Here is a 27,885-nt window from a genome sequence, read left to right as displayed (position 1 = left end):
AAACACAGACTGAACTTTAGCCCACTTCTGCTCTGCCACATTTAATCCAGCATGTCAGTAAACGTGATGCTGACTAACCCTTGTTTATGGACAAAAGTCACAGGACGTTTCCTTCATACAGTTGGTAAAACAGTTGAAACACACAGATGAGCTGTAGTTGGATTTTCCCTGATGTTTGACCCACTTCTTATAGCAGCTTTAAATAGATGTCTGCACAGAGACTGCAGCTGCTCACATCGTCAGCTATGGACAGTATATACAGTAGATATATATATGTATATATGTATATATATATATATATATACACACACACACACAGACATATATAAGGTATGTAAAATATATATATGAGGGAAATAATAATAATAATAATATTAACAAAAATATAAAGAGTCACTCATCACAATACATTTTTTACTATAATTATCAGGTATTTGGGTTTTTCTTGCTTAGACTTTGCTTTCTTCAAAGTAACCTCCATTGGCTTTAACAACAGCAAGGCAAATACACAAGGTTTTTTAAGGAATGTCCAAGGAATTGCTGAGCCTGAGCATTATGGAATTCCATCTGGACTTGAAGTTACTTCCAAATGTGTAGCCTGTAGTGTATATATACAGTATACAGAGTATATACTGTATAAATAATACATGCAGTATATGTATAGTATATAGTGTATAAAGTATATGTAGTATATACAGTATATAAATATAGTATATAGTGTATACATATATGCAGTATATACAGCAAGTACAGAAAGTTTGAATACCTGAAATGTGCACTGAGCTGCAGTGAATAAGCATTTAATTCATACACAGATTCTTTCTAATCAGCTGGTTGCGCTGACATTCATATTATTGTTGATTTGTTTTTGTTGTTTATCCATATTTCAGAATAAACAAGCACAGCTCAACAAACAACGACAATACACTTTCACGATCTAAAGATGTTTATTGGTGAAATGAAAAAATAAAATTCTTCTTTACAAAATATATACAGATGTAACATCAGGATATTGCGGTAAAAAAACAATAGCAGAGTCAATAATAAATACAAAAAAAGAGACATTTTTCACAACAAACTATTTTTCTGTTTTCATCCATGCCATTAAGTGCCAAAGCAAGCAGAGTCACTACTACAAAACTGATGAGTCACCATTAGAAAATGCTAAGCCACTGTCCTGACTAAGCTCAGAGCGTCAGTCCTGATTGGACGGGGAATGATTGACCACACATGGAGCTCAGGCTCCCCCCTTAGGCCCCGCCCTCAGTCCCGTCGTGGTGGACAGTGTCCTCGTCTGGTCGTAGGCAGAACGTCCTCAGAACACCTGAACTGCCTGAGGAGGGCTGACAGAGTCATCGTCCACCTGAGAGCAAAGACTTTCATCTCAGTGTCTCATTTCATGGTACTTTTTTAAATCTCATATTATCAGGTTTGAATCCTAAATATGTCATCTCACCAAGTTCACCATGTCTCAACAAATCCTGATTTATTTTGTCCAGTCTCTCTTTAATCTTGTAGAACTGTAATCTATCTGCATTCAATCCAACAGTCTGCAAGTCCTGTTTCTTTTCATCTTGTTTATCCTTTCAATTTACAATTTCTATCTTAAATTTAGTAAATCTCCTTTAACATTATCTAATTTTGAATTATATTTCTACTGTCCTTTCCTTCATCTAATTCACATTTTACACATCATCCTGTTTTACATGATCTCATTCCCATTAATATTCTAGAGTTGTATCTCACCCCATCTCAGATCATTTCATGTTTTTCTTTCAAGCTGTTTTTGTTTCTTACATCATTTAACTTTTCAGTCTCATGTGATCATTTATGAATCCTAAATTTATTTCATCTTGTTTTAATTTACATCTCAGATCATCTTGTTTAATCCTGTCTCTTCAGCTCTTTTTTCATTTTAGGAGATAAAATCTTGTTTTGTGTACCATCTTGTCTCCCCATCAGGCGGAACAAATCAAATTGGACCTATGGGGAGGTTCGGGTGAGCTCACCTCTCTGTAGGGGGGAGGTTGGTATCGGACCTCCGGCGCCCTCATGAAGAGACCGTCCTCGTCGTCCTCATCACCGTCGTCGTAGTCATGCAGCAGCGGCGTTCTGGGACCGTCAACCCGCAGGTCTCTGTGGATGTTGCTGTAACTGGGCGGCGCCGAGGGGAAGGAGGACCAGCTGCTCATGGACCCGGCCTGGCTGCTCATGCTGCTGGTTCTGCTGCCGACGCCACTGAACGGGACAGTACCGATGACCAGTGGCAGCTCCAGAACCAGCTTCTCGCTGCCGGGGATGTGCAGGTAGATCTGAGGGGGTGGAGCTTTAGGTTAACCTCAATTTTATCTCAATTTATTTCACATCACCACAGTTTGATTCTGTGTCGTCTCATCTTATTCAGACGTTCTCCTGCTGTCCTGACTTGATTTCAGATTTTAAATGAGGTTATTTTGGATTATTTTATTGTCTTAAATATTTTATTTTCTCTCGTCTTATTGTCCATCATCTCTGCTGGATCTGGAGGCAACAGTCCATCTGTCGTCACACCTCACATCATCTCATGATTTCCTTTTAGATTTTATTTTATGTTATTTCATCTTATTTCATTTCATCTCACTTATATATTTTGTCTCATGCTTCCCAGTCTCATTTCATATTATTTTGCTTCATCTTCCTCCATATTTGAACTTTTTGTCACTTGTATGTCAGCTTGTTTAATCTCATCTTATATTTTTTTCTGTATATGATCTCATTATATCTTAATTATCTCTTGATGTTTAACTTTTGTTCAAATTTTATTTTATTATTTTCTTCGGGTTCACTGATAAGCAAAATACTTTGTCATATTTCATCTCATGCTATTTCATCTTACGTCGAGTAATTCTGACTGATTTTCTCATCTCCTAACTCAGGATTTTACAGAATCTTATCTTGTATTTTATTTATCGCATTTAAATTTATTTCCTCTATGATGCGACTGATTCTGTTGTTTTAATTTTATCTCACACTCACATTTTTAACTAACTCTGACTTTGAATTCTTTTATGTTGACATGTTTTATTGTTTTCTGTCCTCTCATTGGCTGTCCTCAATGCATCATGATGACATCATCTCTGACTCACCATGAGAGCATAGTCCACCCTGATGATGTCACAGCCGAGCAGAGTGGGCTTCAGTTTGGGGACCCTGATGGTTTTTCCCTGCCATATGTCACACATCCCGGAGATGATGTGGTTCCCTCGGACTGCTGACAGCTTCTGACGCAGAACCTGAACCAGAAGAACCATTAGAACCAATGGAACCAGTAGAACCAGAGCTCAGACCTCCTCTAAAACCCTCAATTGTTGAACTGTCTCCAGCCTCACCTTGGTGGATCCGTTCACCGCGTACGAGTGCTTGGCGATGATGGCAGCCTTTGGTACCACGATCCGTGAACACGTGTTCTCAAACTTGGCGTTGATGTTGATGTCTTCGCCCTCGCAGAACCCCTTCCTGTCGATCTGAGCAGTGATGGACACCTGACCGTCAGGAATAAACATGCAGGTGACCTTCTTCTGTTTGGAGGCTGCAGCCGGAGCCTGAGGAGGGAGAGGATTATTCTACGACTCATCGTTGGCTGGTGTATTTTAGTTAAAGTCTTAAATGTGTTGCGTTGACACATCGGGCTGCATGTTTGATTATTGATCCGGTGTGATCAGGGGCAGTACCAGCAGGTCGGCCTGGTTCACATCCAGCGGCTCCTCCACTTCAAACTCCTTCTCACACTGCAAAGCATGCTGGGAGGGCCTCTGAAGCTCCGCCCTCACATAGTAACGCACTGAACCAAACTTCCCTTTGAAGGATGAAACCAGACGCCTGAAAAAAGCAGAGTAGTGTCAGTGGGGTCACCAGTGACTAATCAATAACTGACCGATATTTAATCAATAACTGATCAGAAATCAATCTCACCCTGGTGGTGGCAGCTCGAAGCCGAATTGGAACCTGAAGGTTTTGTTTGCTGGCAGCAGGAAGCAGCCGTCAGAATCTGAAACAACAAAACAGGAATTTAACAAACAGCTTCTTTAATAATCAAACTTCCTGTTTCTGCTTTGTTGTTTATTACAGTGAATCTAAAATACTAAGAAATAAAATGTTTGGATCAACAGCGTTTGTCTTCATTAACACTGACTTCACTCATTCAGTTCATTCTTATTCACTTGTTCTAACTACCGAGGAGGTGTGTACTCTACACCTGAGCTGTGTGAACCAATCAGAAGTGAGCTCAGTGTTATATAACAGCAGCTGCTGTGAGCTCAGTTTGTTTTTGGACTATTTTCATCTGCAGCTTCCTGAGAACAACAAGACGTTTCTGTGGCTGTGAAAGAGCTAGCCTAAATACAAAACTAGTGAATCAGTAAACATAAAGTTGAGCTCAAACTTCTGTTTTTATTGAACATTTAATTAGAGAAACACACATTAGATTTCTGGATTTAAATTCACCTGCTGATTAATTTACCAGATTGATTAAACACCAGTTTTCCTCAGATGATTGTGTTAGCAGAAACATCTAAACCTACAAAATATGAAATCGCAATTAACCTGAGAAAAATCTGACATCTGAGATGTTTATTGATTTATTTCTATCAGTTTCTGATTGATTGATTCGATCATTCTGAGTTCATGTCTGATTAAAACACCGATTCCGTTATTGATTGGTCAGATTAATTCTTCCTGCTGGTAGGCCTATTTGAGGCCCAGGTGAGTCTGACCTGTGCTCAGCTCCTCCTCTAGCCGCAGCTCCTCCTCATACTTCAGGTATTCCACCTCTTGGCTGCGGTTCTTCCGGTTCTTTCCTCCGCGGTGTTCGACGCGGGCACAGCCGGCGGCGGTGACCCGGAGGCCGGAGAGCCTGCAGGGCTGCGCTGCCTGAAGCTGCACATAGCCGCTCAGTTTGTCCCCGCTGCTGTAGAAGGAGCGTCCGGCATCCGAGAACTGCAGCTGGAAGAGCTGTAGCCGGGAACCCGCTGTCAGAACCATGGTTTTTAATTTAATATAATATAGCCTGATTTAATGTAATATAATACAATATAATTTAATAATTAGTGTTAATTAGTCTGGATCTATCTTAAAATACAGCTGATGAATCACCGGAGTTCTCGGTGCCTCTGTCGGTAAACAGAGGATCCAGTTTTATACCGGACTGTGTGTCTGTGTGTGTGTGTGTGTGTGTTACTGTCCGGTGTCCCGTTACTCCTACACTGAGCAGCACGTGGACACAGCGTGGACACGCCGGGCCCCCGAAGGAAGGAGCCCTGTGATTGGTCAGCTCCAGGTGTCAGCCAATCAGAGCGAAGAGAAGGGCGCGTGAACACATAGTGCAAAGAAGGGGGCGGAGCCTGAAGCTGGGAGCCATAAATGAAGATCAGAGTACATAGAATGAGAATAGAAACACGTTAATGCACTGACACACAACTACAATAAATACACACACACTGAGCAGGTGTCACGTTTAGAACCAAACACATCTAGTGGTCGTCAACACACTAATTTAGCTTTAATTTAAACCACAGTAACAGTGAAACTGAAACAGAAAGATTAAAATCTTCATCATTAATCCTCACAAACAGCTGCTAGAACTGTGAATCAGCTTCCTGCACGTTGACAGTGCACATCTTTAAATCTTAGCTTTAATCCATCTAAATCTGAGCCTTAATCCAGTTAAAATCTGAGCTTCAATTCAGAAAAAATCTGAGCTTTGATCCAGCTAAAATCTGAGCTTCAATTTAGTTAAAATCTGAGCTTTAATCCAATTCAAATTTTAGCTTTAACCCAGCTAAAATCTGAGTTTTAATCCATTTCAAATCTGATCTTTAATCCAGTTCAAATTTGAGTTTGAATCCGGCCAAAATCTGAGCTTTGATCCAGTCATAATCTGACCTTTGATCCAGCTAAAATCTGAGCTTTAATCAAGTTAAAGTTAGCTAAATGCTGACTAGGTAAAAAAAGTATCTAGCGGCATTAACTAGCTATAAAAGGAAGCTAAACGCTAACCAGCTTTGCAGAGAAGTCGGTGACTGCAGGGCGTTTACTGTGAGTTTATAATCTGGTTTAAATGTCAGGATTTAATGATGGTCAAATAACGGTTCACTGGTGGTTAGTAATGGTTGAATGACGGTGAACTGATGGTCAATGGATGGCTAATGATGATAGGTAACCATCATTAACCTAACCCTAACCTGCTGCTTCAAATCATGATGGTTTCTTTGAGCCCAATTTAAATCTGATGCATCACAAGTGTTTGTCCCACAGGTGAGTGCAGTCAGGTGTTTAGAACAAGAACCAATCTGGTCCACTCAGAAACTCCTTCAGGGAACCAAAGGGAGAACATAGAAACTTCACATAGAAAGACCAGAACCAGAGTCAAACCAGTAGCCGTGTCATCCAAGCTGGATCCAGTAGAAGTGCAATAAACCTTTTCATGGACACCTGAGGCTCTGCCCCTTCGTGCAGTGACACCCGGTAGATGAAACACCTCATAGTGAGAACAGTTGGTTCTGCCTGATAAAGACCTGCTGAACTAACCATGGCAGCAGTTCCAACAGTAACCTGCTGCTAAGAAACTTACAGAAGCCCCAAAAACATATAGAAAAAGTAGTTAAACTTTGATAATTATTTAAAAACAAGAAAAACAATCAGAGAGCACAGTATTCCACTAAAGCTGTTCAGTCGAATGATTTCCGATGGATAAGTCCCAATAACTCCAGCAATCGATTTATCGTAGGATTGCAATCATGTGATCGTCAGCAGGTAGCTGACATAGTGTTCAGTTGTTGTCATAGTTACAGTGACACTGTGTTGCTATCTCGCAATGATACAGAAATCTTTAACAAATCCATGGATCCAGACTATAAGCCGCATCACTTCTAAAATCTAATGAGGTGGTCCTTGTGTCATTTCTGACCTTCCCTGAAAATTTAATCCAAATCTTTAAGCCCATTTTTGAGTAAAGTTGCACACAGAACGGCAAACAGAAGGACAAACGTCTACCGATCGTCACATAACTCTGCCACATTCAGTAAAAAGTCCCCAAAGGTTTTAATAAAACATGACTTAAAAGAAGAAACAAAAAGTCTCAAAATGTGAACAAAACATCCCAAAATGTTAAAATAAATGTATAAAGTGGATATAAATGGGTAAAGTGGCTCCAGCCTAAACTCTGTTAATAATCTGATCATCAGTCAGCAGGAGTTTACTGCAGTAACGGCCCCAGCCTACCTGGATTCCCTGATCCAGGTCTACTCCCCTTCACGCCCACTTCGCTCTGCATGTGAGAGACGCCGGTGCTTCCAGCCCATCACGGCTCGATATCTCTAGCCAGACTCTTGTCCTCTGTTGTTCCCAAATGGTGGAACCAAACTCTGTGTGTTCTGCTGAGTCCCTTTCTACTTTTAAGAGACAATTGAAGACTCAATTGTTCAGAAATCACCACTTAATCTGACTTCACCTTAGGGGTAAAATAAGTCAGGTGGTCCAAAACCCAGCACTTATTTAGCGCTGACAAAGTTGAAAAAAAAAGGGGGGGGGGGGGGGGGGGGGGGGTTCTTCTGCAACTTGATGGCAACACCTTTGACCAATTGCACTTGAAGCACTTGAAGCACTTACTACAGGTTTTTCCTTATGTCTGAATTCTTGCTTGTGTTGTACGTCACTTTGGACAAAATCGTCTGCTAAATGAAATTGTAGAATTGTAGTGATGGGGTAGTTTTACTTTGTTGTAGTTAACTGAAGTAAAGCATCTGAATATTTGTTCCAGATCTGATAAAGAATCAGGTGTTTACTCTGTGAAACAGTCTGATCTGAACGGATCAATCGATCGGTGATCACTGATTCACCAGCGGCCGATGTTCAGTCTGAATTCAGTGAAACCTGAAACAGAACAAAGAAGCTCAGGTGAGGTGCTGCCACCTGCTGGATGCTTAGAAAACATCACAGCCGCAAGTCTTCTAGTTTTAAAACATTCAGAGAAAGTTCTGCAAAGTTCTGGTAATATTTTTATGAGGAAGTTTTCTTTTAGTTCCCAGAATGTTCTTCTTAAAAGCAACATAAAGTAAATTTTCTGAATATTGTATTGAGAACATCCTTTCTTTGTCAACATGTAACACTAGGAATATTTTATAGAAGAATGTTCTATAGTAACGTCTCCAGAACATCCTCAGAACATTTTATCTTATATATATATAAACATCACATTACTGGAACGGTCTGTCTTCTATGGTATAGTAACACATTTTCTGAATGTTTTCTGAATGTTATTTAAAATAATATTTTCTGAATGTGATTTTGAGAACATTCTTCTTTAGTTATCATGGAATATAATCTGACATCATCCAAACATCCTCAAAATGTTCAAATGTTCAGTTCATTTCTACTCTCATGGAGATGTTGCACTGTAAAATAAAGCCTGTAAAACAACTTGTGAAGATCTGACAGAAGAATGTTTACTAGTGAAACGTTTGAAAACTGTGAAACTAACAGCAAATATCTGGAAAAAATGAAGATATTTTTGCTGATATAAATACAGTAATACTGTATATTTATTGTCACAAATTATTAAAGAAAAAAATTACCATGTATAAAAATACAGATTTTTGATGTGAACGTTATTTACAGTTTGGTCTGTTTATTTTTTTGTTTTTAATTTTTTACACAGTTACACACGTGGACAAAATTGTTGGTACCCCTCAGTTAAAGAAGGAAAAACCCACAATTCTCACTGAAATCACTTGAAACTCACAAAAGTAACAATAAATAAAAATTTATTGAAAATCAGATAATCAAAATCAGCCATCACTTTTGAATTGTTGATTAACATAATTATTTAAAAAAAACAAACTAATGAAATAGGGCTGGACAAAAATGATGGTACCCATAACTTAATATTTTGTTGCACAACCTTGTGAGGCAATCACTGCAATTAAACGATTTCTGTATTTGTCAATGAGCGTTCTGCAGCTGTCCACAGGTATTTTGGCCCACTCCTCATGAGCAAACAGCTCCAGTTGTCTCAGGTTTGATGGGTGTCTTCTCCAAATGGCATGTTTCAGCTCCTTCCACATATGTTCAATGGGATTCAGATCTGGGCTCATAGAAGGCCACTTTAGAATAGTCCAACGCTTTTCTCTCAGCCATTCTTGGGTGTTTTTGGCTGTGTGTTTTGGATCGTTGTCCTGTTGGAAGACCCATGACCTGCGACTGAGACCAAGCTTTCTGACACTAGGCAGCACATTTCTCTCCAGAATGCCTTGATAGTCTTCAGATTTCATCTTACCTTGCACACTTTCAAGACACCCTGTGCCAGATGCAGCAAAGCAGCCCCAAAACATTACTGAGCCTCCTCCATGTTTCACCGTAGGGACAGTGTTCTTTTCTTCGTATGCTTGGTTTTTGAGTCTATGAACATAGAGTTGATGTGCCTTACCAAAAAGCTCCAGTTTGGTCTCATCTGTCCAAAGGACATTCTCCCAGAAGCTTTGTGGCTTGTCAACATGCATTTTTGCAAATTCCAGTCTGGCTTTTTTATGAGTTTTTTTCAGCAGTGGTGTCCTCCTTGGTCGTCTCCCATGAAGTCCACTTTGGCTCAAACAACGACGAATGGTGCCATCTGACACTGATGTACCTTGGCCTTGGAGTTCACCTTTAATTTCTTTGGAGGTTGCTCTGGGCTCTTTGGATACAATTCCAACGATCCGTCTCTTCAATTTGTCATCAATTTTCCTCTTGCGGCCACGTCCAGGGAGGTTGGCTACTGTCCCGTGGGTCTTGAACTTCTGAATAATATGAGCCACTGTTGTCACAGGAACTTCAAGCTGTTTAGAGATGGTCTTATAGCCTTTACCTTTAAGATGTTTGTCTATAATTTTTTTTCGGATGTCCTGGGACAATTCTCTCCTTCGCTTTCTGTTGTCCATGTTCAGTGTGGTACACACCTTTTCACCAAACAGCAGGGTGACTACTTGTCTCCCTTTAAATAGGCAGACTGACTGATTATGAGTTTGGAAACACCTGTGATGTCAATTAAATGACACACCTGAGTTAATCATGTCACTCTGGTCAAATAGTTTTCAATCTTTTATAGAGGTACCATCATTTTGTCCAGGCCTGTTTCATTAGTTTGTTTTTTTTAATAATTATGTTAATCAACAATTCAAAAGTGATGGTTGATTTTGATTATTTGATTTTCAATAAATTTTTATTTATTGTTACTTTTGTGAGTTTCAAGTGATTTCAGTGAGAATTGTGGGTTTTTCCTTCTTTAACTGAGGGGTACCAACAATTTTGTCCACGTGTGTAAATAATAAATATAAATACTTCTTCTGTGGATTTACTGGTTATTATTTGCAATTTAACAAAGCACAAAATATCTGTAAAACAACAGTAACGTGTTCAAGAAACTGTATTTAAGTTAAAAACATGACAGTAAGAGAACGCTTCCTGCTTCATGTTTTCAGGCTGAAACACTCACACCTGCCAGAACCAGAACCGGAATCAGAACCATAAAATAAACCAGAGAATGGACTTGTAGAACCTGTTCGACCGGTGCTTTTATTATAGGCGTGCAGCAGGTTGAACACATGTTCCTGCAGCTGGAGATTAAACCCAAGTAAAGGCAGCAGATAAACAGGATGGAGGCTTCACGCTGTTGCTATGACAACAAGTTCAGTTTGTCGGCATAGAAACATCAGGATGCTGCTGATTTCTCAATAACATCAGCATCTGATGTTTTTAGATCACTGAAGCATCTGAAACAGTTCAAGCAAACCTCCCAGATCAGTTAAAGGAAAAGTCACCCAGAGTCTGAACACCGCTGTTCTTATCTCAGACTGAAGACATCTCCACACTTTCCTCAGGGAACCTGATGTTCTTGTGGGTGTTGGAGAACACCAATCTCCTCCAACACTCAGGCAGCATCAGTAATAACCCTCAGTCTGTTCGTCTGTACAGCAGCAAGACAGACGTTCTCCTCATCACCTCTGACCTCCAGCTTCATCCACTGTCATCTGTTCTGCTTCTCATCAAACCTGCAGAAGGACATCAGAGCATCAGTTCACTGTGGAACCAAACACCGGGAAGCTGAAACCAACCAAGCCATCTGCTGCCGAACTCCGTCTACATCCAGTCAGTTATCATTCCCACCAATAAACCAGGAAGCATGGAGGTTCTCCCGCAGCTCAGAAATAGAATCCAGACTGTTTGTCTAACGCTCAGAACAAAGCAGCATCAAGTTTCAGCAGCAATGTACCCAACAAATCAGCTGCGAAGATAACAACATAAATAAAACAGTATCTTTCTTTAGAACAACAGTAGAATCAGTAGAATCATGATGGATGAAGGAAGACATCAGCTACAGCACAGTTAATGTTCTTACTGGTGGGTTTCTCAGAGCTTCAGTAGAAGGAATCTGGATTTTTTTGGCTCTTTGACTCATCTTCATTTCTAACTGACTGGTAGGACATTCTAGTATTCACTGCAACTAGTCCATTACCAACCCAGAACTCACAGGTCTGGTTAATGTTTGTGAAACTCTCCGGTTAGGATCTGAGGTGTGCTGTGACAATAGCTGGTAGGTGTTGTAGACCCTCCAGTTAACACGTTTTCCTTCTCTCATGTCTTCTGTCCAGACTTACTGTCTTTCACCACTATTGTCACCTTCAGTTATCCATCACCTGGCAGTTTAGATGTCCCTCACCTGGTGATTTCACACCATGAGTCATTTGATTTGAGGTGACAATAAATACCTGGGACTCCCCACCCGGCAGTTAGAATGGGAGCTTATTGGACAACACTGAAAATGAGTCAAAGAACCTACAAGTCCAGCATAGTGGCTGAGTTCTGAGGATCACAGCGACCTTCAGGACTTACTGTCGGATGGCGTCGGGGATCTGAAGCTGGTCTGTGGGGATGAACTGGGAGAGCTGCTGGAGACTCTGAACAAACCGGATCTTCCTGCTGAACTTCTCACTGTGGACACAGATTGTTGCTATGGTGATTCTGTGTGTGTGTGTGTGTGTGTGTGTGTGTGTGTGCGTGCGTGCGTGCGTGCGTGCGTGCATGCGTGCGTGCGTGCGTGCGTGCGTGCGTGTGTGTGTGCGTGTGTGTGTGTGCGTTTTCAGACCTGATGAAAGGTTTCACCACCGTGATCAGAGCTTTAATGTACCAGGCAGGATGGACGACCAACAGCCCCTTCAGGTCCTTCTTCAACCTGAGAGAGACGGACAGGTGAAGCAGACAGGTCAGAGAGACAGTAGTGATGTCTCTGTTGTCATGGAAACAAGGTGCACTCACTAACAACCCTTAAAGGTGTCGCCTCTGCGCCACAGGGCTGTCTGGGTGAGTGAACCCAGCATACCTCCTGTCAATAGAGGTGTAGCACTGGTGCAGCCATTTGATGGCCGGCAGTTTGTTCCTGGGAGCCATGGCACACAGGTACACCAGCAGGTAGTTCTCTGACACCATCAGGTCCAGGGTCCCCACAATATACCTGCAGGTACACAGACATGCCGTTACAGCTGTGTCCAGGTGTTCACCAGGTGTTCGTGTAGTGCTCACACTCCTCCCCTGTCTACAGATCCAGACTCACCTGAACAGGTTGTCCATGACATACTCGTAGTCCTCCACGGTGTTCTCTGGCAGATAACAGGAAGTGAACAGGATGATGGCATTCATCCCGTCTCCATAGTAACCTGATGACCAATCGCAGACAGTCATATTCAACCAAACAAATACGTCATGGCTACAGTGACACAGGTGCACACCAGACCTGACCTCCCTGCAGGTGTTCGTCTATTGTGTTCCAGGTGTGTTACAACTGTGTCTTTTGTGCATTTCAGGTCTGTTATAGATGTTTTCCAGGTGTGGTACAGCTGTGCTACATGTGTGTTACAGGTGTGTTTCAGTGTGTGTGTTTGACCTCTGACCTCCATGTGACAGGACCTGCAGATACGGTTCCAGGACGCTCATGTTTACGTGGTACTCGTGTCCAGCGATACAGAACCTCCTCCAGCGGCGCCCTTTGCTGTCCACCCGGTCCAGCTCCATCAGACCTTCAGATATCTCCACTGGGCTTGTGGCCACGCCCACGGCCCCGCCTCTCCCCACACGAGGCAGGTCATCTGTCAGTTAGAGGTCAGAGGTCAAGTATCAGAAAGGTAAATCTGCATCTTCAGTGAGTTTGTGTCTTACCTTCCCATTCCAGGTCGGGGTTGCTGTCGGGCAGCGTTCCCGACTCGCTGTCTGACGGCGTCTCCAGAGCCTCCAGGTTGATGTCGAGAGATGGTGTATCGTCCGTCGCAGACAGCGCTGCTGCTGAAAAGCTATCGTTCAGGTCATGAGAGTCTCGGCGGCCCAAAGTGAGACTGAGAGATGGAGCCACTAGACGCTTCTTAGCTGCGCCTCCGACTGTACCTGACAGGGCAAGGCTGGTGGGCGGGGCTAAGGAGAAGACAGGGGGCGAAGCAGGAAATACAGAGAGGTAGCATAAGCTACAGCTGAACACTTTTATTTTTCAGTTCAATTCATCCATCATCATTACACCATGTAATCCTCATCAGAGTCGCGGGGGGTTGGAATGTACCCTAGTTGATTTGGGGCAAAGGCAGGGGTCACCCTGGACAGGTCACCAGTCTGTCACAGGGCTACATATACAGACAAACAATCACACTCACATTCACACTGACAGACAATTTAGAATAAACAGTTAACCTCAGCATATTTTAGATGGTGGGAGGAAGCCAGAGAACCTGGAGAAAGCCCACACATGCACAGAGAGAACATGCAAACTCCATCCTGTGAGGGCGAGGACGTGAACCGGGGATCTTCTAGCTGCAAGGCAAAGCAACTAACCGCCACTGTGCAGCCCAAATTCAGTTTCATTCAGTTTAATTTTTTTATTTATGTAGCGCTAATTTACGACATATGTCATTTAACATATTAAAGACCTTATGAACTACAGAAAACCCAACAATCCAAAGTTTCCTTTGGATTAGCTTTGAGTAAACTGTCAGGGACGGTGAGAAGGAACCAAAAAACCCAAACCCTTTAACAGGGAGGGGAAAAAACCCTCAGACAGAACCAGGCTCAGAGAAGGCGCCATCTGCCTTGGGGAATTGGGGTGACCGTGGGGATGAAAGGGAGGAGGATAGCAGGGTAGCACTCGTCTGTTCATTGATAGTGGAATCAGACTGTAATAAAGCTGTGAAATAGAAACTCTATTTTCACCAGGTGCTCTGGCGCCTTTCGCTGGACTCTCTGCCTCCTCCGGACTCCCACAGTCTTCTGGCAGCGGTCTGAACCACCGACACCCAGACACAGAACCAGAGAGATAAAAAAATATTGTTATTAAAGATACTGTTCTGCATATTACACACAGATGTTTGTAAGCAGCTATCAATGTTAGCATCTTTTAGCTTCTGTTAGCATCAGTTTGTATCAGATAGAACCAGTTAGCTTCTTTTAACATCTGCCAGTACGGATTAGCATTAGTCAATTTTTGTCAGTATGAGTCAGCATCAGTCAGCATCAGTGTTAATCAAGCTAGCCTCAGTTAACTCCCCTCTGCTGCCCCCTGTCTCTTTTTAACAGTCAGGTGAGGTGTGACCTGGGGAAGCCGTCGTCCTGCCACTCCTCTCTCAGCTCCATGTCCTGGATGTTGCTGGGCTCTGCAGCAGCTCTGTAGGAGCCAAACACAAAGGTAGCATCTGTGAATGATGTCGTCTCTCTGATTGGATGATAACATCTCTGAGGTTTCTTCTTCTGCGGATGTATTTGTTATAAAGTGCAAGTAATTACAAATAAATTAACATAGGTTAAAAACTAAAATAACTCATTTACTTTCTAACAGTAAACAGAACAAAGTGATGTCTGCAAACATCAACAGAGAAAATCTGCAACCAGCTGTGCTTCAGGTGTCAGTAAATCGATGAATCAGTCATTAGCGAGGACCAGCAGCATCTCTACTACCTGAGGAAGTTGTGGAGAGAGAAGCTACCACAGAAACTGTTGATAAATTTCTACAGGTGTGCCATTGAGAGCGTGCTGACCTCCTGTGTGGCTATCCGGTTCAGCAGCTGCATGAAGGTGGAGCAGGCAGTCATACAGCAGGTCATAAAAACAGCTGGTAGAATCATCAGGGTTCCACTACCAGATATCACCACCATCTACACCTCCTACTCCCTGCAACGTGCAGACTGAATCATCAGGGATTCCTCACATCCTGCCCATCATCTGTTTCAGCAGCTACCATCAAGTCGAAGGTTCAGATCCATCCGAGAAAGAACTTCCAGAATGGCCAACAGCTTCTTTCCACAATTCATGAAATTCTTCAATAACAGTGTCCCACCCCAAGCTCCCCCACCTCCACAAGACATGCAGACTAGATCTAGGATCAAGTTCTGTAAAAAATATTTGCTATTTTTAGCCTTTTAGATTTCTGTTTCTCTATGAGCGAATCTTTGATCCACGTTGCGTTCAGGGACACTCTGGACTCCTGAGGATCAGCTGCTGTTTGACTTTGACTCCACAGTTAAAGCTGCTCAGTTTTTGTTTCCATCTCAGCTGAAACTAGAATCAGGAGTTTGTGGTTTTTATCACTTAGTATTCAGGTCCAGCGCTGCAGTGAAAGTACTGCCAGACAACGTGAAGTACTGTAATTTGCTCAGAGGAGTCATATGTTTCTGTGGCTGATTAGATCTGAGGTCATTTCACTGTTTCAGCTGTAAAATCTGTTGGTGTCATATATATGTATGGACAGATAGCAGCTGATCAATATTTTTATCCATCTGCTGATTAGTTTTTGATTAACAGATTTTTTTTTTTTAGTTGGTAAATGTCTAAAAATACCACGTCAGATCTCCTCAATGACACCTGTATAACACCTGCACACACACAGCTGTTAACTCCTCTAAACCAGACTCCATTCACTTTTCTTTCATTTTAAGCTTCTTCCTGGTTTGCATGTTGAACAGAAAGGTGCAGTCCAGTGACTCTCACCTGTCTGGTTTGGCAGGTAGCGCTCCTCAGTTCGGCATGTCGGTCCAGAAATTGTCGTGTCGTTCTCTGAAAATCTTAATCGGATCAGACTAAACAAACCAGTTCACTCAGACTGACATATCTGAGCAGGTGAGGGGGGCGGGGCTCTATTGTTCCTGTGTTTGTTGTAGTTGAGAGGACACACCCAGCCAGGCAACCACACCTGTGTATATGTTTTTGTGTGCAGGTCACAGGTGAAGGAGATCAGGTGTGCAGCAGAAAGTGGGCGGACCTCTTCGGGTTAGGGCTCATGTTTCCACTGTGGTGCCTTCAGTGTCTGACTGGGATAAAGCAACACTAAACATCCACTTAGGAGAACCTGTCAGCATGGTCCGTACAGGTGTGCTTACTTGGTGGGCTCCATAAGTCCTTGAGGAGGTTGCACATAAAATGAAGAAGGTGCTGGAGTAATTTCCTGGGTTCTTAATGAGATTATCATAAATACTTGGGGAGATAGCATCTGTGTTGGAGCAGGTCCCAGTGTAATTGAAGGCATTTTAGGGTTCTTAAGAAGATCCCAATGTTACTTGAGAGGTGTCCTAAAGGGGTTCTCAGACTTGACACAGGCTCAGCGTGGTTCCATGGTTGCTAATGGAGTTACCCATACTTGTTGAAGAGGCTGCGATAATGTTTGTAGAGGTTCCAGGTGTTTTTGAGGAGGTTTTGAGCTCTTTGAAAGAGTTCCAGGGTTCCTACATTTTACCTGACAGAAATTCAGGTGTTCTAAGGAGGTTCAGAGACTCGTTTAGGGAGGTTCACGGGTTCTGGTGGAGATTCCACATGCTTTTTTTAAAAAATAAAACAAAGAAGGAGAAACTTCCAGGGGTCTTGTGGTTTTTCTGTGGATTCCTGAGGAAGTTCCAGGTTGGTGGAAAGGGTTCAAGGGTTCCTAGGAGGGTCCACATTTTACCTGAGTGGAATTTGAGTGTTTTAGGGAGATTCTAAGACTCTTGAAATGGGCTTTGAGTCTCTTTAGGAGGTGCCAGTGTTTTTGAAGTCACCCAAGAGTTACTAAGAGAGAGCAAAGTTTACCTGAGAGGAATGCAGGTGTTCTATGGAGGTTCTAATTCAATTGAGACGTTCTTAGGGTATCTTTGGGATGCTCAAGGGCTCTTGGTGTGATTTCCTTTAAAAAGCTGCAGTAGAGTTTGAAGAAGGTAAATGTGTTTTTGAAGATAACCCAGGGTGCTTAAAGAGAATCATGGCTTCCCATGGAATTTCGAGATGTTCCAGGAGTACTTAAAGGAGTTCCTCATGAAGAACCAGATATACTGAAGAGGCATATTGAGGAATTGCTATGGATCTTGAAGTTTTTTCTATAAGTAATTGATGAGATTGCAACGGTGTCTGAAGAGGTTCCAGGTTGCTTGAAGTGTTTTCAGGGTTCCTAAAAGATTCTCAATGTTAAATGAGAGGAGTTCAGGTGTTTAAAGGAGGTTCACTTTTACAGGGTTCAGGTTTTCTTCAAGAGATTCCATGTTCGTGAGGAACTTCCAGGGTTCTTGTGGGGTCTACGTGGGTTCTCAAGAAGGCTGCAGGAAACTCATCAACATAGAGCAGTGAACACAGCATGACGATGCTCTAACTGACCCTCAGGAGGAACCAGTGTCAGCATCAAAAGCATGTTCCTGTTTTTTCAGAGACAGGAAACACAAACACACACAGAAACTCGATCTGCTTGGTTCTGAATATTTAACGTACCTGTTCTCCGTATGTCCATCCACGTTCTCACCAGAGGAGCTCATGATGTCACAGTGATATCAAGATGTGTTCTGACCGGCATGTATGACCAGCTGGATGTCTGGTGTCTGTGTGCCTTTTTTTTCCTCTCTCTCGCTCTCTCTCTCTCTCTCTCTCTCTCTCTGACTGCGTGGGACTTGCTCGCCCTGTCAGTCTGCATTTCACAACAAAGCCACCGTCTGATTGGTTGACACTCACCTGCTCTGTGTAGACAGGTGAGGCACAAAGGAGCTGCAGGCTGACTCATTAAGTTCGACCAATCAGCTGCAGAGGTTATTTAAAGCAGGAGGAAGATGCAGGAGCCCTCAGGGTCCTAAAGCCCGCCCTAGAGTTTGATGTGAACAGATTGTGTTTTAACAACCAGCAAATATAAGTGAAGAATTTACATGTTTCTGAGCTTCAAATTAGAAATACATGAGAAAAATTATTTATTTCTTCAACTTTAATGATCAGAAATCAAATATTTATCTTTTTTATGATCAGAAATCAGTCGTTTCTTTCACTTAGTCGAATGTTTTTTCTGTGAGAAGACACTGCTCAAATATCTGCAGTTGGACTTTTTATTTGGAAACTGTCAGAATTATGAGAAAACAACAGGTTTTTAAAAATATAAATGATAACACATTAAAGTCAAACATTTCACTAGTACCTTACAAATTACAAAAGTAAAACTTGTTTGTGATGATTTGGACCAAGAAGCTTCAGTAGAAGAACAGAAATAGAGAAAGAGAAAAGCTGCTCATGTTTCTGTGCCTTTAAAATGTCCTGATTCTCACATTTATCTTCAGTTTCACGACAAACACAAATACAGTTTATATGAAAAGCAGGTTTCAGGTCAAAGATTTAAACTGCAGCAGGTGGAATCAGAAAAGTCCAAACCAACCTTTAGGTAACAAATGCTTCATCTTTAACTGTTTGTGGCAACTTCCTATTTCTGCAGATTTCCTCTTCCCGTTTCACAATTAAAGCTCTGCCTTTCTTGGGGCCCTTATTGTGAAAGTCCTGCAGTCATGATCAGACTGAAGCTGCAGTGTGTTTCAGTTGAATCTTTATTTTAAACCTGAATGTCTTCATTTAGAAACAGATGATTGTCTTTGGAAATGTCTCATTTCAAATTTCATTCTATAAAACAAATCAAGATCTACAGCTTATTCTTATTAATATGTTCGCTGTTGTCTGTAAAATACAAAACAAAACTCAGGGTGATGACGTGAATTAAATTCTATTTATTAATATTTCCTAATGGGATCATGCTGCTGTGTTTTCATTAGTGTGTCTGTTATGTACCTGTGGGTCACACTGACTTTATCTCTGACATATGAGCTGAGAAGGAGGCTCGAAGAGAGACAGACTAACCTGGTGAGCAGAGAGCAGGTCAGCCAAGTGAACCAGAGAAGAAGAAAAACACCACATAAAGTCACAGCAGCAGAGTTACAAACCATGACAATCAGAGTTTCCCACAGCTAAATGAAAACCATCAACTGTGCTAATGAAAAGCTAAGCTAACAGAAAACAGTTCAGGTAGATAAACTCACCTGGTTTCAGGTAAATGTGACATCAGAACTCGTGACTCTGCAAACGAATGTTTGGTCTCTGAACTGCTGCAGTAACTGAAGGAGACTAGTGAGACGTCTAGTGAACATCTGGAATCTGCAGCATCTACTGATGAATGTGAGGCGTTTAGGGAACATCTGGAAACTGCAGCATTAAAGATGACTATGAGGCATTTAGGGAACTGTATATCACAGATGAATAATGAAGATCATCCAACAGCCACATATTCTGACCCACAGACACAAAATAGACATTAATTAGCAACAAACCAGAATAAACCTTTAAATCTGTGAAGCTCTTCTGCTGTGAGTTTTCTGAGAGCTGAGGTTCTGTAGCTAGTTCTGGTTCTGTGATCTGGACTCTGTGCTGATTTCTCTGTGTACCAACAGACTCAGGTTCTAAGGTATTCTGTTCTGTGAGCAGGTTCTGGTTCAGCTCAGTGTGTCTGTTCATGTCGTCTTTGTTTCCGTCTCTGATGATCTGAACTCTCAGTTTGGCATCGACTGTTTTTGGCTGAGAAACTCCAGAAGGCCACCAATCCCACCAACAGTAGGCTCTTATTCTGAAGGCTCTTATTCTGAAGGTTAGATCTGTTGCATCTGGATCTTTTGGATCTGAATCTGTAGGATCTTTTTGATCTAGATCAGAACCTGTTGGTTCTGAAGGACCTGGATCAGGATGATGGATCAGAACTTGGTCAGTTGTTGGCCATCTTGCTGAACTTCTCCTCCAGGTCCTGGGCACTGATGCTTGGCAGCCCCCCATCCAGAGGACAGCCCTCTACTAGGCTGTTCATCGGGGTGGGAGGGACCCCAGACTCCTCCTCCTCGCCATCTGCAAGGCGACTGTCTCCATCCCTCTCCCTCAGGAAATCCTTCACAATGGGGAGGAGCTTCTTCCTGGATGCCAGTGTGTTTCCTAGGAGACAGAAACCGTGGTGAGAGACAACCAATCAGGGCTTCTTGCCATGTTTACCTGTTTGTTAGTTCACGGGATCTTACCCTGCTGATAGGCTGAGAGAAGACGATGGGGGCAGCTGATTGGACTGAGGTCGAGGGCGGGGCTATGGGCCTGCTCCAGGTACTGGCTCACCTGAGGAGGGAGAACACCTGGGTCATCATGACAACACTGACAAACACAACTCACATCAGTGTGTATCAGTGTGTAATAACATGTAGTACAGTGTTTAGTAACATGTAATACAGTGTCTAGTACAGGGCTCCAGACTAACTTTTTTTCCGAGGAGCACAGTGGCCCCGAACTTAAAATTTTAGGAGCACAACCAGAAAATTTAGGGGCGCACACCAAAATCGACTTGCAAAGTAAATATTCACATTTCCTCTCATTTTAACTGTATTACTGATAAATACTTGCACAGTAAATGCGGAAACTATGTTTTCAATTAACAGTTCACTGTGCAGCACTTGACAAAACATAACAAGAAAAGCACTCAGAAAGTGCAGTACTCCGCCAAGGCTACTTAGTTGATGTATCATTTCCGTCGGATCCGTAATAAAAAAAGACCTTGTGCTGAGTACAGGCATGTGTTATGCATGTGCACGTTATGTATTTATACCAAATCACGTGTAAATTACTCTTATAAATGTCTTTTGATCAGTTCATCAATTTTAGCAAGCCTTTCTTTTCTAGTGCTAAAATAACCGTTCCCTTCAGGCTTTTATTTTGAAGGCATATTTTTAATGCTACGGGCTTTTATTTTGTGACCATTCCAGCAGCACAGGAAGTGTTTCTCTAAGGAAAGGTTTCTTGACATGACGAAGATGCTGCTGAAAAGTCTGAAAATTCCCGTAAAGACGAACGAAAACTGTTCCATGCTGTTGCTGTCTAGCAAAGGATGTGTCTAAACTTAGAAGCAGCTGGAATGGAAACAAGAAAGGAGAATTCAGCCTTATTTTGTGTTAAAAATAAGGCTGAACGTAAATGAAGGCTTTGTGAAACAGCAGGAACTTCACCGTTATTCGCCCCCCCGCCCCGCTCTCACTCTCGCTCACCTTCTTCTTCTTTGGTGTTCGTCTCCTTTCTTCTTCTTTTGGAGTTATTGTCGGTTGGTAAACCAGCTCATTTGCCCATTACTGTCTACTGGGCTGAAGTGTGGAGCAGAAGTTTGTCAGCACCAAAAAATACTCAATAGTAATTAAATTTTTATTTTTTTTTATTTTTTTTAAATCGGCAAATTTACTGGTCGCACCTGCGCGAGTAGATGAAAAATTTACTCACACTCGCTCAAATTTTGGTCGCAAAATGTGACCATTTAGTTGCAGTCTGGAGCCCTGTAGTACAGTGTTTAGTAGTATGTAGTATAGTGTGTACCTGGTCCCTGCAGGTGGTGCTGTGGCTGAACACAGCGAGCTCTCTGATTGGCTCTTTGTTCTCAGTGAAGGAGATTGTCATCAGCAGCAGCAAATCAAATCCAAACTTCTGACAGAAACCTGAAAGGTCCGCCTCCAACTCTGCCCTCTGCAGGAACTCCTGACACACAAAACACACACACATAAAAATCAACATAAAACACACACACCCTTCTGCTGACAAACTACTGCCTGAGAAAAGATGCTGAGCGTTCAGTCCTGCAGCTCTCTGACTCCACCTGTTGGCACACTAACATCCCTGCAGTTGATTGGTCAGCTGGGGCTGCAGGTGTAGTGGAAGCTGAATGTCTACAACCAAGGAGGCAGCGGCATTTCTGGCCATGATGAACAACAGTCACTGTCTGAGTAATGAGTGTAAATACATTTTTATTTGTTTAACCATAAATACAGTTCTGATGTCTTCCTGTCAACCGGCCAGATTGAGAGAAACAAACAGTTTGAACTCATCATTTAACCTGCAAACAGCCAGTTTTATATCATGAAAGCTGCTGTAAAACTAACTCTGAGCTGCTTGATTTGTTTCATTGAGTCCAGGTGAGGTTTTGTCTCCAGATGATGAAAATTAACTCCAGTCAACATACTAATTAATCCTTCATCAGATGATAGAAGCCTGTTGAACTCTGTCTGTCACTACATTAGAGACCACAAAGGCTACAGCAGATGATTAGATTATTTTAGGTTTGATAATTATACAGTCTGTTCTAATGCAAGTCTTAGTGATCAAGTTATTATTATTGTAATAAGTAGTATTTCGGATGGAATAAACCTTTAAAATTTTATGTACATTTTGAGTGTAATCAACCTTTAAAACTGTAGTGATCATCCATTGCAGTAGGTGGCGCTGTCCAGAATAAAACCTCTATAGGCTCAGACACTAAATAATGGGACTGCACGTACATGATGCTCAGCTACAGTAACTAGTAACTGTACTACTGTTTAGTATAATGCAGTATAATGTAGTAGTGTGAGAGGCAGTATTAAAGCTAAACACAGTAAACAGAAGTTTGTAGGATAGTGTGTAGTACAATATGTACTGCTGACTGACCTCCAGAGTGACGTAGAGAACAGAGACGGCAAGATTCAAACTTCCTGAAACAGCTTTCATGTCCTTCAACAACATCTGCTCAGTGTTCAGACCTGTGGACAAAATACTGCTATAAATACTGCACAAAATACTACAAACACAGCATCTACTCAGTGTTCAGACCTGAGGACAAAATACAGCTAGAAATACTACGAGAAAAACTATTGTGAGAAATAGTACAAACATGGCAAGAAATACCACAAATACTGCAATAAATACTGCTAAAACAGCATTACCCGTACAAATACTGCATCTCCTCTGTGTTTATAACTGAAGAGAAAATTCTACCACAATGTGTGTGGGGGGCGACATAGCTCAGTGGGTAGAGTGGCCGTCTCGCAACTGGAGGGTTGCGCTTCGATCCTGTCGTGCTCATGTCGAGGTGTCCCTAATTCCTGTACCCTGCGCTCTGACCCCCCCAGATGGGGGGATACACGAAAATCAGAATTTCCCCTCGTGGGATTAATAAGGGATATAAATAAATAAAATAAATAAATACTATAGATAAATAACATAAATACTTCAGAATACTTCAGAGTCTACCTGTGTGTAGACCTGCAGGTTCAGGAGAGACTCACCTGAGACGTCGAACTTGGCGTTCTGCAGCGCCTGGAACAGAGCGCCCCTCGGTGGCAGAGCAGGGAATCGCGTCTCCAGAGCTGCAGCAAACTGACTGTCTTTAGGAGTCACTTTACCTGCAGCAGGTGACATGTTGACGCAGTCCAGCACCACCGCAGCTACACACACACACACACACACACACACACACACACACACACACACACACACACACACACACACACACACACACACACACACACACACACACACACACACACACACACACACACACACACACACACACACACACACACACACAGTAATCAATACATTTCAGGACAGAAGGAGCCTCATCAATCATCTGAAACCCAAGACAGCCAAGGTACAAAAATCTGGTGTGTGTGATCAGATATTGATTATCAGGTATTGATTATCCCGTGTATCTGACCAGGTGATTACCGTAGAGCAGCTGGGCGAGCTGCTGGTCCAGGATCTGTGGAGATTTCTGTATGATGCGTTCAGTTACCAAGGTAGCGCAGGATCCCACCGTCTCCACAGTAACAGGACAGGAGGAAGAGGGCTCTCTCTCCTGCAGGTGGTGATCGATCACCTCCACCACCGCCACCTCCAGGTCGCTGTCTGAACTGCAGGTGGGAGGCAAACTGATTACACAGGTGTGCTCACATCTACCTACAACTCACCTGTCAGGTGTTTGCAGTTACCCGTCAGAAATTGGTTACCTGACAGTTGTTTGTGGTTAGCTGTCAGGTGTTAATTACCTGCCAGATGTTGGTTAGCTGTTATGTGCTTGTAGCTAATGGTCAAATGGTGGTTAGCTTTCAGGTGTTGAGTTAGCTTCCAGGTGTTAGTTAGCATTCAGGTGTTGGTTAGCATTCAGATGCTGAGTTAGCTTTCATGTTTTGTTTAGCTTTCAGGTGCTGGTTAGCTGTCAAGTGTTGGTTAGCTTTCAGGTGTTGGTTAGCTTTCAGGTGCTGAGTCAGCTTTCAGGTGTTGTCTGGTTAGCTTTCAGGTGTTGTCTGGTTAGCTTTCAGGTGTTGTCTGGTTAGCTTTCAGGTGTTGTCTGGTTAGCTGTCAGGTGTTGTCTGGTTAGCTGTCAGGTGTTGTCTGGTTAGCTGTCAGGTGTTGTCTGGTTAGCTGTCAGGTGTTGTCTGGTTAGCTGTCAGGTGTTGTCTGGTTAGCTGTCAGGTGTTGTCTGGTTAGCTGTCAGGTGTTGTCTGGTTAGCTGTCAGGTGTTGTCTGGTTAGCTGTCAGGTGTTGTCTGGTTAGCTGTCAGGTGTTGTCTGGTTAGCTGTCAGGTGTTGTCTGGTCAGCTTTCAGGTGTTGTCTGGTTAGCTTTCAGGTGTTGTCTGGTTAGCTTTCAGGTGTTGTCTGGTTAGCTGTCAGGTGTTGTCTGGTTAGCTGTCAGGTGTTGTCTGGTTAGCTGTCAGGTGTTGGTTACCTGGGCAGCACGTTGTGGTCGACCAGTGTCAGCCGCAGGCGTCTGTCTCGTTGCAGCGCCTGCAGATCCAGCTGATCCCTGAACAGCAGCAGGTCTGGAGACAAACCAGTCTGACGCAGCAGGAAGACGTTATCTGATCGCAGCAGCAGCTCTGACTGACGGATGTTGAGCAGCGGCAGAACGAGCATCTCACTGTGTGCAGTCTGACAGACAGAGAGACTTCAGACGCTGCTCACCAATCCTGGCAGCTGATTTGACGGTGACTCACCTTAGACAGGAAATAGGCATAGGCCAGAGCAGAGACCATGGAGTCCAGGTCACAGGCCTCGTTCCCCAGAACAACATGGAACCCTGGAGCCGCCGGACCCATGTTCGCCTGGGGGATGAAGACAAGGACAGACCACACAGACAGTTTTATAAATAGTGTACAAACAACAGGACCAGTTCTGTATACAACACTCAGAACCACTGAGTTTCACCAGAACAGCAGAACATGAGATCAAAACAAACCTCTCTGTTCACCTTAGTTAGAACCAGAGAGGCTTTGAACACGAGAGTCTCAACAAATAATCCAAACATTGTAAAATATATTGATACTTTTATAGAACCTAAAGAACCTTTCAACCACCTGAAAGAGTCAATCAAGAGTCCTTCTCAAATCTGGTTCCATGTCAGTGAAGAACCAGGAATCATGAGTCCAATCACTGTTACTTACAACCAAAAGAGATGATCCAAAGTGCCTTAAATAAAGGCATTAAGCGTTAATGTGAATTAATGCTGATTTGGATCCACTACAGTTACATAAATCTCACTAAAGTATCACCAGATAGTTTAAAAAAAACATAAATGCTCATTTGAAAAGTTAGATGTCATGGTTTTATCTAAACAATGTCTTCTCTTTTGTTGTATTATTTATTGTTACAAATATTTGCATTGTATAAGTCAGCTTGTGTAAGTTTTGGTATTTTACTTTGAAGCCGGTAAAAACACTTATTCTTTATTCATTCTTTTAGATTGACCATGATTGCACAAATCTTACCAAAGAGTCACCTAAATTCCTTGAGAATTTACTTTAAAAACTCATTCGAGTGTTTAAACAATTATTTAAACTATACAAATTTATGGATGCAAGTCTTTCTATTAATGTGCTTCTGTTGAACATAGCGTTACATTCTATCTCTGCCTCATTTTAAAAGATTTCATCATCATTTTATTTATTTTTTCAAATTTTAAGAGTTTTGTGTTTATATTGTTTGTATTTTCTCTGCTTTTAAATGTTTTCTAACATTCATTCGTCTCTCATTGCATTATTCAATCAATTCTTGTGTGGAGCTGAAACCATAAGTCGATTTATCACTAAATAAAGGCTGTTTAACTAATTATCAAAAAATCTGAATAATCAATTGATTAGTTGAGTAAATTTTTCATGAAAACACTCAGAATTCTGTAAATGTTAAGATTAAAATTGTCAATGATTATAATATTTATTATTTACCTGACTGATTTAAATACTAAACCCTTAGAGTACTAATTATTATACTAATTTACAGGATTGACTCAGGACTACACCTTTGGAAAACAGACAAAGAACTTTTTCTGCTCTTCTGATTTCAGTCCTCCTTCGACGATTAAATATTCAGACTCTAAAATATGAATAACAAACATTTTTCAGTCTCTACTTTTTATTTACGATGCCGTGTTTGTCAGACCTGCTTAAAGTCTTAATGATTAATTTCGTGTCGTGTTTTAACCTGAAAGGTGCAGCTGATGCTAACCTGACAGCGTCCATATTGAATGAATAAAAGCTGACTAATGAATATCTGAACGTCAACACTGTGTGAGCTAACAGGCTAACGCAAGCCTGACGGCTAGCTGTGCTAACGGCTAACAGTGTTACCTTCACGGCCCGCTGGCATGCCGTCAGGAACTCCTCCATCTCTTGCTAGCCTCTTAGCCGCTAACCGTCAACCGTCCCGCTCTGATCCGCGAACTGCTCTCTCTCTGACCGGGAAATGGCTCCGGTAAACGGCAACAGCCGACTCACCGGACGGCGGAGGGTCAGTCGCACACGGTCCAGGAAAACCTAACGGTCAGCGGGCTGCCGGTAATCGTACCGTCGGTAACGGACCGGGTAAAAGGTCAGGGCACGTTCAGGGACACGTTTAAAGCTCGGAAATATTCCCGCTGTTAATGGAAGACACCACCGCGAACCAAAACAATCGAATAAGAACATTAAAGAACAGTGAACTGCAGAATACCACACAAACACATTATTCAATAAAATTGCTTTTAAAAGGGTCATATTTCTAAAATAGAAATGTTATTTTGACAAAGCAAATATTATTTTATGTGAATAATTCAATTTTATCCATCCGTCCATTATCTATACACTGTTTAATCCTCATTAGGGTTGCAGGGGGCTGGAGCCAGACAGTCTATGGGCTGGAGCCTATCCTAGCTGGCTTAGGGTGAAGGCAGGGGACACCCTGGACAGGTCACCAGTCTATCACAGGGCTACACAGAGACAAACAATCTGCACATTCACACCTACAATTTAGAATCGCAGACTATCCTCAGCTGGAGAATCTGGTCAGAAGCCAGCAGAGAAACATGAAAACACCACACAAAAAGACCAGAACCAGATTCTAACCAGAACCTTCTAGCTGTGAGGTGACGGTGCTAACCACCAAGTCACATTTTCAGTTTTATGAGAAAAAAACAAAGTTTGTCTTCAAAAATAAAGTTTGTCTTTACCTGGAAAAAAGTTTCTTAAAATATATGTAATTTCTTTTATTGCTGTTGTAATATCAAAGAAATAATTTTATAGGAAATATTAATAACTGCACACTTTGGGTTTAAAGTCATAAACGTACAAGATCTACATTAATGACTAGCTCCAAACCAGATAAAACCATAAACTCTATCAGCTTACACACACATCAATGTACAACTGAAATGGCATGTTTTAAGTAAAAACATTTTGTCAGTACATGACATTGTGACATTTTCTCTTCATATTTGGATGTTACTCA

The 27,885-nt window shown here is 42.1% G+C and overlaps 3 protein-coding genes across 5 annotated transcripts; all 3 read right to left on the bottom strand.

Annotated features, from left to right (window-relative positions):
- Window positions 1–928: 928 nt before the first annotated feature.
- Window positions 929–5,208, bottom strand: LOC110946948 (thioredoxin-interacting protein-like). Its single transcript, XM_051957319.1, has 7 exons — window positions 4,752–5,208; window positions 3,952–4,027; window positions 3,711–3,858; window positions 3,369–3,581; window positions 3,126–3,272; window positions 2,010–2,312; window positions 929–1,363 (listed from the first exon to the last, which is right to left on the bottom strand). The coding sequence occupies exons 1-7, from the start codon at window positions 5,017–5,019 to the stop codon at window positions 1,316–1,318; spliced, it is 1,203 nt and encodes a 400-aa protein (XP_051813279.1). The 5' UTR covers window positions 5,020–5,208; the 3' UTR covers window positions 929–1,315.
- Window positions 5,209–10,565: 5,357 nt separating this feature from the next.
- bnipl (BCL2 interacting protein like) lies at window positions 10,566–18,239 on the bottom strand. 3 transcript variants are annotated; one of them, XM_022220287.2, is made up of 10 exons: window positions 17,767–18,239; window positions 14,636–14,707; window positions 14,257–14,324; window positions 13,222–13,470; window positions 12,957–13,151; window positions 12,620–12,722; window positions 12,389–12,520; window positions 12,155–12,241; window positions 11,902–12,000; window positions 10,566–11,060 (listed from the first exon to the last, which is right to left on the bottom strand). In XM_022220287.2, exons 1-10 carry the CDS (start codon window positions 17,808–17,810, stop codon window positions 11,036–11,038), a joined length of 1,074 nt encoding a protein of 357 aa, XP_022075979.1. In that variant the 5' UTR covers window positions 17,811–18,239; the 3' UTR covers window positions 10,566–11,035. The 3 variants fall into 3 exon arrangements, with proteins under 3 accessions (XP_022075979.1, XP_022075980.1, XP_051812999.1); XM_022220288.2 differs by having other exon boundaries at window positions 18,004–18,239; XM_051957039.1 differs by lacking the exon at window positions 17,767–18,239 and adding an exon at window positions 16,027–17,666.
- A 112-nt stretch (window positions 18,240–18,351) lies between these two features.
- prune (prune exopolyphosphatase) lies at window positions 18,352–27,003 on the bottom strand. The gene is made up of 9 exons (XM_022220285.2): window positions 26,751–27,003; window positions 25,122–25,229; window positions 24,854–25,056; window positions 23,854–24,038; window positions 23,412–23,570; window positions 22,795–22,886; window positions 21,691–21,849; window positions 20,361–20,451; window positions 18,352–20,277 (listed from the first exon to the last, which is right to left on the bottom strand). Exons 1-9 carry the CDS (start codon window positions 26,787–26,789, stop codon window positions 20,057–20,059), a joined length of 1,257 nt encoding a protein of 418 aa, XP_022075977.1. The 5' UTR covers window positions 26,790–27,003; the 3' UTR covers window positions 18,352–20,056.
- Between the last annotated feature and the right edge of the window lie 882 nt (window positions 27,004–27,885).

Source organism: Acanthochromis polyacanthus, chromosome 12, assembly GCF_021347895.1.
Source record: "Acanthochromis polyacanthus isolate Apoly-LR-REF ecotype Palm Island chromosome 12, KAUST_Apoly_ChrSc, whole genome shotgun sequence".
In the NCBI taxonomy this organism is placed as follows: Eukaryota; Metazoa; Chordata; class Actinopteri; family Pomacentridae; genus Acanthochromis; species Acanthochromis polyacanthus.
Note: the sequence above shows the minus strand (reverse complement) of the source record. Positions and strands in the feature narration are given on the sequence as shown.

Coding starts and splice junctions, on each gene's coding strand:
- LOC110946948 (XM_051957319.1), bottom strand. CDS start 5,019: ATGGTTCTGACAGCGGGTTCCCGGCTACAGCTCTTCCAGCTGCAGTTC. Junction 4,028..4,751: donor AGAGGAGGAGCTGAGCACAG/GTCAGACTCACC, acceptor TTGTTGTTTCAG/ATTCTGACGGCTGCTTCCTG. Junction 3,582..3,710: donor TGAACCAGGCCGACCTGCTG/GTACTGCCCCTG, acceptor CTCCCTCCTCAG/GCTCCGGCTGCAGCCTCCAA.
- bnipl (XM_022220287.2), bottom strand. CDS start 17,810: ATGAGCTCCTCTGGTGAGAACGTGGATGGACATACGGAGAACAG. Junction 14,708..17,766: donor GATGGACATACGGAGAACAG/GTACGTTAAATA, acceptor TGGCTCCTACAG/AGCTGCTGCAGAGCCCAGCA. Junction 13,471..14,256: donor GAAAGGCGCCAGAGCACCTG/GTGAAAATAGAG, acceptor TCTTCTCCTTAG/CCCCGCCCACCAGCCTTGCC.
- prune (XM_022220285.2), bottom strand. CDS start 26,789: ATGGAGGAGTTCCTGACGGCATGCCAGCGGGCCGTGAAG. Junction 25,057..25,121: donor ATGCCTATTTCCTGTCTAAG/GTGAGTCACCGT, acceptor TCTGTCTGTCAG/ACTGCACACAGTGAGATGCT. Junction 22,887..23,411: donor CGCCAAGTTCGACGTCTCAG/GTGAGTCTCTCC, acceptor TTTTGTCCACAG/GTCTGAACACTGAGCAGATG.